The 13,748-nt window shown below is 50.9% G+C and overlaps 1 protein-coding gene across 1 annotated transcript; it reads right to left on the reverse strand.

Annotated features, from left to right (window-relative positions):
• Positions 1 to 388: 388 nt before the first annotated feature.
• On the reverse strand, positions 389 to 10,658 carry LOC135817052 (uncharacterized). Its single transcript, XM_065330152.1, has 2 exons — positions 5,999 to 10,658; positions 389 to 1,499 (listed from the first exon to the last, which is right to left on the reverse strand). Exon 1 carries the CDS (start codon positions 10,656 to 10,658, stop codon positions 7,371 to 7,373), a length of 3,288 nt encoding a protein of 1,095 aa, XP_065186224.1. The 3' UTR covers positions 389 to 1,499; positions 5,999 to 7,370.
• Positions 10,659 to 13,748: the final 3,090 nt, after the last annotated feature.

A 13,748-nucleotide genomic window follows, 5' to 3' on the forward strand; every position in this document is an offset into this window, starting at 1 on the left:
TTTCACCCTGGCACAGCATACCAATGTATAGACAGTAACTCAACTGTGCATAAACCATAGTACATGAAAATAGGAATGCTCTAGGCTACTACCAGGCTCACCCCCCAGTTCTTTCTAACCCAACAGTACAGTGTAAGTTTGACATCATCTACATGCAGTAGATATCCGCAAAGTTACATGGTGCAATGTACTATGTGTACTGGGGGTAATAAAATAATGACCTCTCTGGAATGGTGCGCTGTACTGGGGGTAATAATGCCCTCTCTGGAATGGTGCACTCTATTGGGGGGTAATAATGCCCTCTCTGGAATGGTGCCCTCTATTGGGGGTAATAATGCCCTCTCCGTGGAATGGTGCCCGGGGTGCAGTGCAGACCGTGACTGCAAGCTTGAGATCAAGGAAATACATTACAGGTTTATCATGTGTGATGAGGTGATGCAGCAAGGCCGCAAATGCAGTGTGGACTGAGAGCACTGGAGTTACCGCACGTCTGGTCACAGCAAGACTAGATAAATTCTTGGTCACAGCAAGACTAGATAAACTCTTGGTCACAGTCATTCGGACCAGCACAGTATTGTAAAACCGGAAAGTCTAACGAGTCACAAAGTCTAACGTTTTAACGACCAATTTTTTAAATTGATTTTTCGTTATTTGACAAAAAACGTTATCGCTAGATGTCTGTGTAAAGATGCGCATACAGATGGGCAGCCAGGTAGCCATCGTTAAACTTTCTGCACGTAATCATGCCAAAATTACAAAAAAAGGTAAACTTTTTGGTGGTTTTAAACTTTCCGGTTTTACAGTACCGGCTACAGGTGATCAAGCGTACCACCAGCAAACGTACCACCAGCAACAATGAATGTATTTGATTAAATGGTGGCATTGGTGTCAATATTGACAAACACGTACATCAGCAATCGACTATCAGAGCAGAAGCAGAAGATCAGTGAACACCATCAGTATAATTATACTGTATATACATATCTATAAGACTATTGTACAGTGTACTCAGCACTTGCTGGTGACAATAACCACATCAACAAAACCAACAGAAGAATCGTGACTGCGGAGAGCTACGTAGTGTGCAACAGTATGAACAGAAGTATTGTCTGCAACATCAGCAGTTGCACTACCAGTAACATCATGTATTCTTGTGTGTATACTTGACTGTGAGGAATTATATCCGTAAATCCTAGAATAAGCAGAAAACTGATGATTGAACTGTTTCTTCAGCAGAGTCATGCATGCTACACAATACAATCATTGAAAACAGTACACACACAAATTACATTCTACTCAAGTGAATTCAATACTCAGTGTGATGTGTGCTGCACGCCTACACACATGCACGCGCACACACACACACACACACACACACACACACACACACACACACACACACACCATTCAGTGGAAGTTGTGCAATCATTGACTGTTGGTTGGTAGATCAAACTTGAACATTACGTCAGCTCTGTCCTTGCCTACTCCTTCAGCAACGGCTGGAAGTGATAGAATGTTTTTAAAGAAGACATTATACATGCATGCACACACACACACACACACACACACACACACACACACACACACACACACACACACACACACACACGCACAAACACACACACATACACACACACACGATGCACACAATGATGCATGCACAAACACACGTACGCACACACACACACACATGCACACAAATCGCACAAAAATGTTGGCCTTCTGGAAAGACAGGCAGTTCGTAGGCAGTACGGTCATTCTCGTATACAAATTCAACACACAAAGAAATGACCTGCATATAGAAAATAGAAAAGAAAAATGACCAAGGAACTACAAGTTACGCTATGATATCCACTAACACCACCATTAACCCAGGCCCACGTGTAAACACCCAGGTCTCCGGGCATACCTCTGCATATGCACATGTGCAAGCGCATGCGCACGCACACACACACACACACATTCATGTACACAAACATAATTGCAGACACTCCAACGCCCCGTCTGTGCGTACAACGACGTACTCGCGCACGCACTCACAAGCAATCAGCACATAAGTTGGGAGTTGCCATGACTTCATTTTGATTACTTCAGCAAAGTGATGATAGACCAGTTCCAAGAAAGCAAACGATAATATTTGCGTCATATCATCACATTCGGTCGTCAGTAATTCACACTGCCCACCGGGGGCAGACGCACAAACGGCCCACCATAATATTGTATGTGTGTGGTGTGACGCCTCATGCCAGGCAGTTGTGCGAGTTCTTGGCGTCGGTGGTCGTTTGTTTGCCCTCGCTGGGCAGTATGAGGTCGGCCCTAGCGGGCAGTATGGGCTATAATCATGCGCTCTCGGTCGGGCTATAATCATGCGCTCTCGATCGGGCTATAATCATGCGCTCTCGGTCGGGCTATAATCATGCGCTCTCTGTCTGGCTATAATGATGCGCTCTCGATTGGGCTATAATCATGCGCTCTCGGTCGGGCTATAATCATGCGCTCTCTGTCGGGCTATAATCATGCGCTCTCTGTCGGGCTATAATCATGCGCTCTCTGTCGGGCTATAATCATGCGCTCTCGGTTGGGCTATAATCATGCGCTCTCGGTCGGGCTATAATCATGCGCCCTCGGTCGGGCTATAATCATGCGCTCTCGGTCAGGCTATAATGATGCGCTCTCTGTCGGGCTATAATGATGCGCTCTCGATCGGGCTTTAATCATGCGCTCTCGGTTGGGCTATAATCATGCGCTCTCGGTCGGGCTATAATCATGCGCTCTCGGTCGGGCTATAATCATGCGCTCTCTGTCGGGCTATAATCATGCGCTCTCTGTCGGGCTATAATCATGCGCTCTCGGTCGGGCTATAATGATGCGCTCTCGGTCGGGCTATAATCATGCGCCCTCGGTCGGGCTATAATCATGCGCTCTCGGTCGGGCTATAATCATGCGCTCTCTCTCGGGCTATAATCATGCGCTCTCGGTCGGGCTATAATCATGCGCTCTCAATCGGGCTATAATCATGCGCTCTCGGTCGGGCTATAATCATGCGCTCTCGGTCGGGCTATAATCATGCGCTCTCGGTCGGGCTATAATCATGCGCTCTCGGTCGGGCTATAATCATGCGCTCTCGGTCGGGCTATAATCATGCGCCCTCGGTCCGGCTATAATCATGCGCTCTCGGTCGGGCTATAATCATGCGCTCTCTGTCGGGCTATAATCATGCGCTCTCGGTCAGGCTATAATCATGCGCTCTCTGTCGGGCTATAATCGTGCGGTCTCGGTCGGGCTATAATCATGCGCTCTCGATCGGGCTATAATCATGCGCTCTCGGTCGGGCTATAATCATGCGCTCTCTGTCGGGCTATAATCATGCGCTCTCGATCGGGCTTTAATCATGCGCTCTTGGTTGGGCTATAATCATGCGCTCTCGGTCGGGCTATAATCATGCGCTCTCGGTCGGGCTATAATCATGCGCTCTCTGTCGGGCTATAGTCATGCGCTCTCTGTCGGGCTATAATCATGCGCTCTGGGTCGGGCTATAATGATGCGCTCTCGGTCGGGCTATAATCATGCGCCCTCGGTCGGGCTATAATCATGCGCTCTCGGTCGGGCTATAATCATGCGCTCTCTCTCGGGCTATAATCATGCGCTCTCGGTCGGGCTATAATCATGCGCTCTCGATCGGGCTATAATCATGCGCTCTCGGTCGGGCTATAATCATGCGCTCTCGGTCGGGCTATAATCATGCGCTCTCGGTCGGGCTATAATCATGCGCTCTCGGTCGGGCTATAATCATGCGCTCTCGGTCGGGCTATAATCATGCGCCCTCGGTCCGGCTATAATCATGCGCTCTCGGTCGGGCTATAATCATGCGCTCTCTGTCGGGCTATAATCATGCGCTCTCGGTCGGGCTATAATCATGCGCTCTCGGTCGGGCTATAATCATGCGCTCTCGGTCGGGCTATAATCATGCGCTCTCGGTAGGGCTATACGCTTCTCTCGCACCCTCAGTTGGGCAGTATGCTTTAACCCTCGATGGGTAAGCTGTTGGCCTGGGCGGCCGTTCATGCGCCCGCAGCGTGCAGGTTTCTGGCCATGTCGGCCATTCGTCCGCCCTCGGTGGGCAGTATGCTAACGGTCCACAGCGGGCAGGATTACTTAGCCCTCAGTGGCTTGGCTGTTGACCTCCCCAGCCGCTTATGTCACCGGCCCACGGTGGGCAGCTGCAGGCTAGCCCTCATTGGCCAAGAACTCACACAACTGCCTGGCATGAGGCGTCACACCACACACATACAATATGATGGTGGGCGATTCGTGCGTCTGCCGGCGGTGGGCGGTGCGAATTACTGACGACCGAATGTGATGATATGACGCAAATATTATCGTTTGCTGTCTTGGAACTGGTCTATCATCACATACTATTATATTTAATATATTTAATCAAAATGAAGTCATGGCAACTCCCAAACCTATGTGTTCAGTGCTTGTGAGTGTGTGCGTGAGTACACCGTTGTACGCACAGACGGGACGTAGGAGTGTCTGCAATTATGTTTATGCACATGAATGTGTGTGTGTGTGTGTGTGTGTGTGTGTGTGTGTGTGTGTGTGTGTGTGTGTGTGTGTGTGCCAGCTAGTTCAGTTGGTAGCTACACTTATGCCTGATTGTGTTGGGTCTGTTGCCAACAGGCTCGGCTGCTTGAAGGTGTAATGTTGTACCTGCCACCTTTGTTGGTTCCAGGGTTCGTATACTTTCTATTTGAAGTATACATACCTGTTAACCATGGACTGCTTCTGGCTAGATTAACTCTTGTGTAATCAATGGTGCTAGTGAAGCTTTTATCAGATCCACTCTGATTTAGCCACTCACACTAGTAGCAAGTATTACCTTCACTGGGGGCAGGGGTAACTGCAGTTGGATCCCGGGACGGATACCCTGATACCGTCAATCCTTTTTCTGCACCTTGTCCTCACCCACTTACTGAGGTGTGGTGAGCCCATAAGTGGGATCATTTTCAAGTCCACCCAGAGTTTTGGGGATTTCAGGGGTGTCGGCCGTTGGGCGGTTCAATAACCAATTGAGTCATCTTTCCAAGATTCCTTTTGAGTCTCTCTCCCCTCTCCCGGGGGGGGGACTCACGTGACCAGTTTTGGCAGTGAGCAACAAGTACAGTACAGTACAGTGTGTGTGTGCGTGCGTGTGTGTGCGCGTGTATGTGTGTGTATGTGTATGTGTGTGTATGTGTATGTGTGTGTGTGCCGTTCATCCTGCGATGTTGACTCCCGCATTGCGAATGCCTCCCGAGCGTGTGGCGCTTTGCAAAAGTCCATCTTTGGCAACAAGCACCTGGACCTCCACATCAAGAGGTGTGTGTTCAACGCCTGTGTCTTGTCGCTCTTGCTGTACGGTTCGGAGTGTTGGACGCCTCTTCAACGGGATTTGCAGCGGCTCTCTGTCTTCCACCACCGATGCATCCGCTCAATCATGGGAGTGTCTCGCCAAGAATGCTGGGATGACCACATCACCAATCACCAACTACGTGTGAGGTGGGGTGATCCCGACACCATCCGCACGAAGGTGGAGCACCGCCGCCTTGAATGACTCGGGCATGTTGCTCGGATGGAGGACCACCGGCTGCCGAAGCAAGTTCTCTTTGGCACGCTTCCGTCGCGTCGCCCAGCTCATGGCCCTCGTCGGCGCTGGAAGGATTGTATCATGTCTGACCTTCGTTCTCGCGGCCTCGAGGGGGAATGGCGAGCTGAATGCGAGTCGCGTTCCACCTGGCGCTCGGCGTACTCAGCACCGGTAGATGCCCAGCATACCCCTCCCGTCACCTGCTACACCTGCGACCGACAGTTTACGCGCCCCAGTGATCGCACACGCCACAAATGTAAGGCTGAGCGTGCGAAGCCGGTTGCGGAGCAGAAAGGTGCATGCCAGTGTGGAGAGTGTGGCCGTTGGCTGAAGTCCCGTGGAGGTCTGGCAAGGCACAAGTGTACTTACCCCCAGTCAGCAGTCGGTGCGCCCCTGCCGCTGCCTGCTTCTCCGCTGTGCTGCGTCGCTCACTGCCAGGCTTGTGACCGCTGCTTTGCGTCTACACGTGGCCGCGCCCGTCATCGATGCTCGCGGACTTGTAGTCGTCCGACCGTTCAGGACCGTCAGGGTTTCACGTGTGTTTGCGCCTGCTCCCGCCGATTTCGCTTACCGCATCACCTGGATCGTCACCGGGCTGTGTGCTCCTCCTCTCTCTCAGCTGCCCCTCCGGGGCCCACGTGACCTTCATGGCAGTGGCTCAACAGGACAGGACAGGACAGGTGTGTGTGTGTGTGTGTGTGTGTGTGTGTGTGTGTGTGTGTGTGTGTGTGTGTGCGCATGTGCATGCCCTTGCGCCTGTGCGTATGCAGAGGTATGCCCGCAGACCTGCGCGTCTACCCGTGGGCCTGGGTTAAAAGCTAAAACTGCATTTTGACACATGAAGAAATCAACTGCAAAGGAACGCTCCTTCACATCCCGACAATTCAAGAGCTTGAAGAAGACACGTCTTCCGATATGACACCATAACACTAACAGGATGTCTGTACAATTTTGCCAGCTTGTAAATCGTGCAGGGACAGTCACGTGACACACACTCACAGCAATATGCCAATATTGCGCGTGTGCCAGGGCTAACTAGACTTTGCTGTGCAAAGCCTACATGTTACTGAACAATCAGCTCATGCGATAACATTACACGACACTGACCGACGCTACTGGCATTCTACAACTAACTGGCTAAAGCGCGATGCACAATATCACTTATGCGACGCGATGAGCGACGAGCGATGCGATCAAAATGTTTTTCTGCAAGATTTTGAATCGCACCTCCGTCGCAGGTCGCATTGCGGAAAGTTGAGCCTAGTTCAACTTCTGCGACAAGCGACGAGCAATGTGCATCACTTTCTACACGGCGGGCGCACGTGACAGCTCGCGTACAGTTTTGGACTGTGCATGCCCTGCAACGATGTGCCATGCATTGTGCATCAAAGACTCTTCGTGCGATTCGAAAAAGACTTTTGCTCGACGCTCATCGCATCGCAGAAGTGATAGTGTGCATGGCGTTTTACTACTCCCTGGTACAGACCAGGATGTAGTAAAATACTGTTATTTTACTACTCCCTGGTACAGACCAGCTGAGGTGGACGTTTGCTGCAGACTTTATGGTACTGGTCAAGTACACACATCTGTAGATTGAGAGTCTGGCTAGGGTGACTAGTGTAGTGTCTGTCTGATCATCATTATTCATCAACAAACAGGTGTACCCGTATTTCATACACTGATCAACACTGTACAACACATACCTGGGAATATGCTGATGTTGTGCAACGTCTTCCTGCAATCAATCCGAGATGAACTCCAGGACAGTAGACTTGCTATACCGTAGCACGGAATTGTACAATGGAGGTCGAAGCTTGTCCATAGAGCATGGGTTCCCGTACAAGTGTACACCCTCCATCCTCATGATGTCTGGTGACTGCAGCATGGCTTGAATGCTATCATCGGTGATCTTGCAGTACTCGAGGCTGATCAATCTCAAGCTTGTGTTCTTCCTCATCATATCCACCAGGGCATGCACTGTGGCATCACCAATCTCATTGTGTGCCATATCCATCCATTTTTTTGTAATAGGCGCATGGTGATGGAGAGAGCGTAGGATACTTTCACCAACTTCATCACTCATGCCCGTCTTGGCAAATGAAATGAAGCGCAGCAGGTGGAATCCAGAGAGACGCTGGCATAGCAGTTTGAAATCAGCATGACTGGGCTGTATATCATGAAACACTGGGTTGTCCTCCAGACCCAATGCACTGACATGACATTGTGATTGTGGTGATGTCACTGCTTGTAGTATACTCACAACACCAGATAGCTGTATCCTATTGCTGGTCAGACGAAGGTATTTCAGCACTTTGTTGTGAGCAAGGCCAGATGTTGCCAGAGCAGTTGCTCCAGCATCGGTGATATTACTCTCGGCTATGTCCAGTAGGTCTAGGTCAGTGTTGGTTGCAAGGTACTGACCAAGTGATGACATCATGGAGTCGTCGCACTTGCCTTCTAAGTCACCATAACATTGATAGACAAGCTTTTCAATTGACTTAGACCGTACTGAAGTACCAGTAGCATAGCGGTTGCCAATGTCGATTACGTCACCACCACATTGACTAGACGTAGCCACTTCCTGTAGAAGACGGATTGTTACACCAGTGCTGTTCAGATACAAAATGCACGTTGGTAGTTTTGCGCTCCCAGTGTGCTCACGACCGCGACGAGCTTGCAGAAAGTCAACCACACTAGCGGCTAGCTCATCAGTCAGTCTGGTGTTGGCAAACAAGAGATGCCGTATGGTATCATGAGAATGGAGACTGGATAGTACACATGACACGTCACTGTTGGAGAGTGAGTTGTCACTCAGCCATAGAGCTTTAAGGTGTGGTAACTTTGTAACCAGTGTTGCCAGGTCAGATCCACATCCACTATCCAGACTGCACCTTCCCAGTGATAGATGTGTGAGATGATCACACGGAGCCAAGTTGCTCACAAATGCTGCCAAACCATCATTGCCTAGCTGAGTCCCGCCTGCGTACAGGTGCAGTAGACTTGGGTGTTTTACACATCCAGCAAGTGCTGCTCCATCTTCAGATCCACTGGTCAACTTTGTGTTGCTAATGTCAAGAATCTGGAGGGTACGCTGTTCTGATGTAGACAGTGTGCTTGATATTCTTGCCAATGGTTCTGCAGTGAGATTGGCATCATACAAAGTCACCTTGACGCATTTATCCAGTTGATCAGACAGCCAAGAGACACCGTCACTTGACAGATAACAACCGCTGAGATCCAGAGACTTTACATGGCCTACAAGCTCCAAAACAGTATGTAAAGCCATCACATCAACAACTTCAAGGTGGATTCCACTAACATCAATTCCATCACCTGCCAGGAGGCTGGCTGACAGAGCATAGCAGCTATGGGTGACTATGTCAGTGTCCTGATTGGGATTTCCCTGAGTGTGGGTATGTTGGAGTGAAATGCTGTTTTCCATCAAACTTCTCATCATGAACAGAAGCATCTTCTTCTTGCTCTTGACAGTATGATCACTGATGCTGTTTTCAGACTGTAGAGCCAACAATGATGAAAATAGAATGTCTGGCTTCAGTGCTCCAAAGACAAACTGCCAGAAGACAAGTGTGTTCAAGTCTGTGCCGACAGTGTTGATGCAGCTGCGGATGATGTCTGCGCACGAGTCAGAAGAAATGATGCATCTCGATGCACACCACTCTTGCAGTGTCAAGTGAGTCAAGGACACAGTCTGAGTGGAACCGACGAACGACGGATGCATACCAGGGTTGAGCAGTAAGCCGAGATCTTGACAAATGGACTGGTGGAGGGTTGACAGCGTGGATGTAAACGTAGCCATGCCCCTTTGATATGTTGCAAGACACATTGTGTAGAGATTGTGCAATGCCTTGACTAGCTCCACAGCATGGTGATCACACTCCTCATCATTGTTGCTTGTCTCCTTCACATAGCGCTCCAAATGATGTTCTATTACCACGGGGATACTGACAAGATCACCACAACTGAAGTGCCGGCCACCACTGCAGTGACTGATGACGTCATGTGCAAGCCGTACTTGACCAAACTTTCCTCGTCGCTTTTCCAGCTTTGCGACTGAGGAGCGTAAGTAGTGGTCGTAGAAAAGTGTCACACTGGAGGGTAGAGAGTTGTTGATGGGATATTGCTGAACGAGCAGAGCACATAGGAGTGGAGATTGTCGAATGGCTTCCTTCAGCAGACAGTTGGTCGGCTGCGAGAGCTCTGCCATGCACTGCTTCGCAACCTCCTCTCCGAGCCGTCGTGAGCAGTACGCAAAGAGCTGGTCTGCCGAGAAGCCGAGGAGTCGAAAACGTAAGCGGAAATGCTGTATGTGCTGATACGCTTTATCAGATGGTCGGCTAGTTGCGATTACAATCGCATCAGGTAGTAGTGAATAGTTACTGCTGCTGCTCCTCAATATTACAGCTTGGGCTGCTGATCCTTTGCCAAACCCACCACTGCCAAGTTCGTCGATGCCATCAATAATGATCAATACCTGGTCGGAATGCTCAGAGAGGTAATTGAGCAGTGAAGATTGGTCCTGTGTACTGATGCGCAACTGGTCCAAACCAAGAAATACACACCAATCTGTTGACTGTATACGTGTCAAATCACGGCATGGCACGTAGAAAATGAATTCAATCTTTGCCAGATTCCCAGTCTTTGTCTCCATGATGTCGGCGATGACTCGTTTGCTCAGTGTTGTCTTTCCCTGCCCAGCGTTCCCAATTACGATGCAACTTTCCAGAATGTCTGTGTCAACTGTGTCATCACCACCACCAACACCAGCACCACTTTTGCCAGCGCTAGTTACACCTTCATAATAATGGGGATCAGACAAGAGCTGCTTAGCGCTGGACAGAACAAACTGCCTTCCTCCTTCCACTTTGTCACTCTTATCTTGTCTAGCTCCTGGGATAGCAACGCCTGTTGCACGGTCAGATATTGGCTGTCTTCCAGTGACACGGCGAGTTGCAGGTCGTTGCGCACGATACGTCAGCTGCAGAGCATCTTTCTCCGTCAGAGCCTGCATGGGCACGAAGCAATCCTTGACATCGCCGGACAAGCTAGTTAGATCTGAATGATCAGCGGTCGTCTCGCACAGATTTTTATTCACTCTGTGCAGATGTTGTTTAAGACGTTGAATGTGCCCACCATTGTCTGCTCCATCATCATTCACTAACAGTATATTACATGTCACTGTGCCATCGTTAGCTGTGTTGCTGCCTGCACGCATAGTAGCAACATCAACTGTGGTGAAACACAGGACAGGAAAGAGGAAAAAGAACAAATTGTTTGATGGTATATCATTGTACAGATGTACTGTGATGATATGTTGACAAGTATATTCCTAAATGTAGATAGTGTGTGTGTGTGTGTGTGTGTGTATGTGTGTGTGTGTGTGTGTGTGTGTGTGTGTGTGTGTGTGTATGTGTGTGTGTGTGTGTGTGTGTGTGTGTGTGTCCTTGTACTCGTGGGGGACGGTTTGCCTTTTTCGAGCTCCAGTTTTCTCTGGTCAAAACCTTTCAGTATACTCTCTCCAAGCCGGAGGCCAGCAAAGCGCTTTCGACGAGGGGACCGACACAGCTAAATGACGGGACGGCGTTTGATGCCGTCACCTTTGACTGCGCCCTTCATCGCCACTCGCGGAGGTTTGACAAGCCCCCGAGTGGATTCCATCACGCGCCATGAAATTTGTTGAAGAGAGGAGAGAGAGAAGGAGATGCCATCTGTTGCGCTTTGGATGCTGGAATGTCAGGTCCCTGGTGGAGCGAGACGGAGCCATTGAGACGGCAAGCGTTTCTGGCCGAGTAGTTGAAAACAAAAAAATAAATCGGGGTGTGGCGGAACTACGGAGGTTTGATATCGCCGCAGCAGGCCTGCAGGAGACTCACTGGTTTGGACAGGAGAGCTACGTCGTGGATGGTTTCACTATCCTCAGCTCTGGCCGTCCATCTCCTGGCACAGTCGACTCTCGCCGCCGAGGAGAAGGAGTCGCAATTGTTTTGGATCGTTGCGCTGCGAGCGCGTGGAGAGCTGGTGGCTGCGTCTGGAAGGCGGTGAGTTCTCGCGTTGTATCTGCCCGCCTGCAGTTCGCCCTCGTTGATGGGTCAGCTAAGAGTTTCACTCTGGTTTGTGCCTACGACCCGACTTACGCAGCTAGTCGCACCGTGAAAGAAAAATTCTTTGACGATGTCCAAAGTGTCTTGTACGACGTTCCACCATCTGATTGTTGTGTCGTAGTTGGCGATTTCAACGCACGGGTTGGTTCAGGCCAAAGGGGCGATGAGTGGTCCGATGTGCGAGGCACTCACGGGTATAACACCATGAATGCATCAGGAGCTGAGCTACTGTCATTTGCTGCTTCCAATCAACTGTGTATATGCAACACCTGGTTCCCTAAACGGAACATTTTCAAACAGACCTGGCAGCACCGTGGCACGCTGCAGTGGCACTGCATATACATACTTGTGCGGCAAGACGACTGCCATCTATGCACCGACGTGGCCGTCATCCGGAGTGCTGAATGCGGCAGCGACCACCAACTGCTATATATGGCTTTGCAGCTTCCATCGCCGGTGCGGCACGGGGCGCAGAGCAAGGATAGTGTTCGGCGCCGGTTTGACGTTGCACAGCTAAAGGACTGTCGCACGTCTTCCCCTGAAGATCCTACGCCTACCGATATATACCAGGCAGTGATCAAGGAGGAGATCGACCGCAACTGGCTTGAGAATGCCAACATTAGTGAGAAATGGTCCTCTATCAAGTCCACCCTTGACACTGCTGCATCCACAGCCCTTGGAATCACCAAACGGCGTCAGCCGGACTGGTTCCAGGAAGCCCTGCCAAACATCCAACACCTACTGGACACGCGGAATTCGGCCTACGAGGATTGGCTTTGCCGGGGCCAGCAGCGAGACACTCCGTTTCATCAGGAGCTTAAGGCAGCCCGCTCGAACGCACGCGCAGCAATCGATATGGCCAGAGTGGACTGGATCAAATCTAAAGCTCGGGCGGCCACCGACGCCCGTTTCAATGGCGCTGTCGTGTGGAAATGTATCCATGACCTCCAGTCTGCTGGGCGCGGCCTTCAACCAGTACGAACAGCAGCGATCGTTGACGAGAACGGAAATATATGCACGTCACCGCGTTGCAGGGACAGCGCTGGGGAAGGCACTTCTCTGGAGTGCTCAACGTCATGAGCACTTGGACACCGAACGCGCTGAATGGTGTCCCTCAACTACCGCTTGCCGAAGACCTTGCTGAACCTCCCACGCTGCGCGAAGTGTGCCGCGCCGTTGCTCGCTTGAAGAATGGCACGGCTGCTGGAGCCTCGGGCGTCTTGCCGAAGATGGTGAAGGCAGGGGGTGAGTCGCTGAACAACAAGCTTGTGGAGCTATTCGGAGATGTGTGGCGTGCCAGCCAAGTGCCGCAGGAGTGAGTAGACGCTACCCTGGTACCAATTCCGAAAAAAGGGGACCTGACCCGATTCGACAACTGGCGTGGCATCGCGCTGCTCGATGTTGTCGGCAAGGTCCTGGCGTGTCTCATTCAGACGAGACTCCAGGGCCTGGCCAGCAGCTTCCTCCCGGAATCACAATGCGGCTTTCGGCGAGGCAGATCCTGCACGGACATGGTGTTCAGCGTACGTCAGCTGCTCGAGAAGACCATCGAGCATACAGCCAAGGGTTTCTTCGTCTTCATTGACCTGAAGAAGGCCTACGACTCCGTGCCCCGTGAGTGCCTCTGGCAGGTGCTCTCCCGTGCTGGTGTCCCCCCCCCCCCTGCTTGCAGTCATCCGATCTTTCCACCGTGAGATGTATGCAGTATTGCGCGTGAGTGGCACAGGTGTGGGTCTGTTTAGCGTCACCAACGGCTTGCGGCAAGGCTGCACTATGGCTCCTGTCCTCTTCAACATCTTCATGTGGGCAGTAGTCACCAAGTGGCAACAGAGGGTCAGAGGTATTCCTGGCGTTGGTTTCCAGTTCAGCTACCACTATGGTGAGGGTCAACTATATCGCAAGGCACGCCGGGCTGACACCGCTGCCACCGCCCTAGAGGCACAGTTCGCGGACGATTCCTCTTTGTTTGCAACATCGCGTGCTGGTGCTGAGATTGCCTT

Source organism: Sycon ciliatum, chromosome 5, assembly GCF_964019385.1.
Source record: "Sycon ciliatum chromosome 5, ocSycCili1.1, whole genome shotgun sequence".
NCBI classification, from domain to species: Eukaryota; Metazoa; Porifera; class Calcarea; order Leucosolenida; family Sycettidae; genus Sycon; species Sycon ciliatum.

What these genes read in the sequence shown, in the direction of transcription:
- LOC135817052 (XM_065330152.1), bottom strand. Translation starts at nt 10,658, where the DNA reads ATGCAGGCTCTGACGGAGAAAGATGCTCTGCAGCTGACGTATCGTGCG.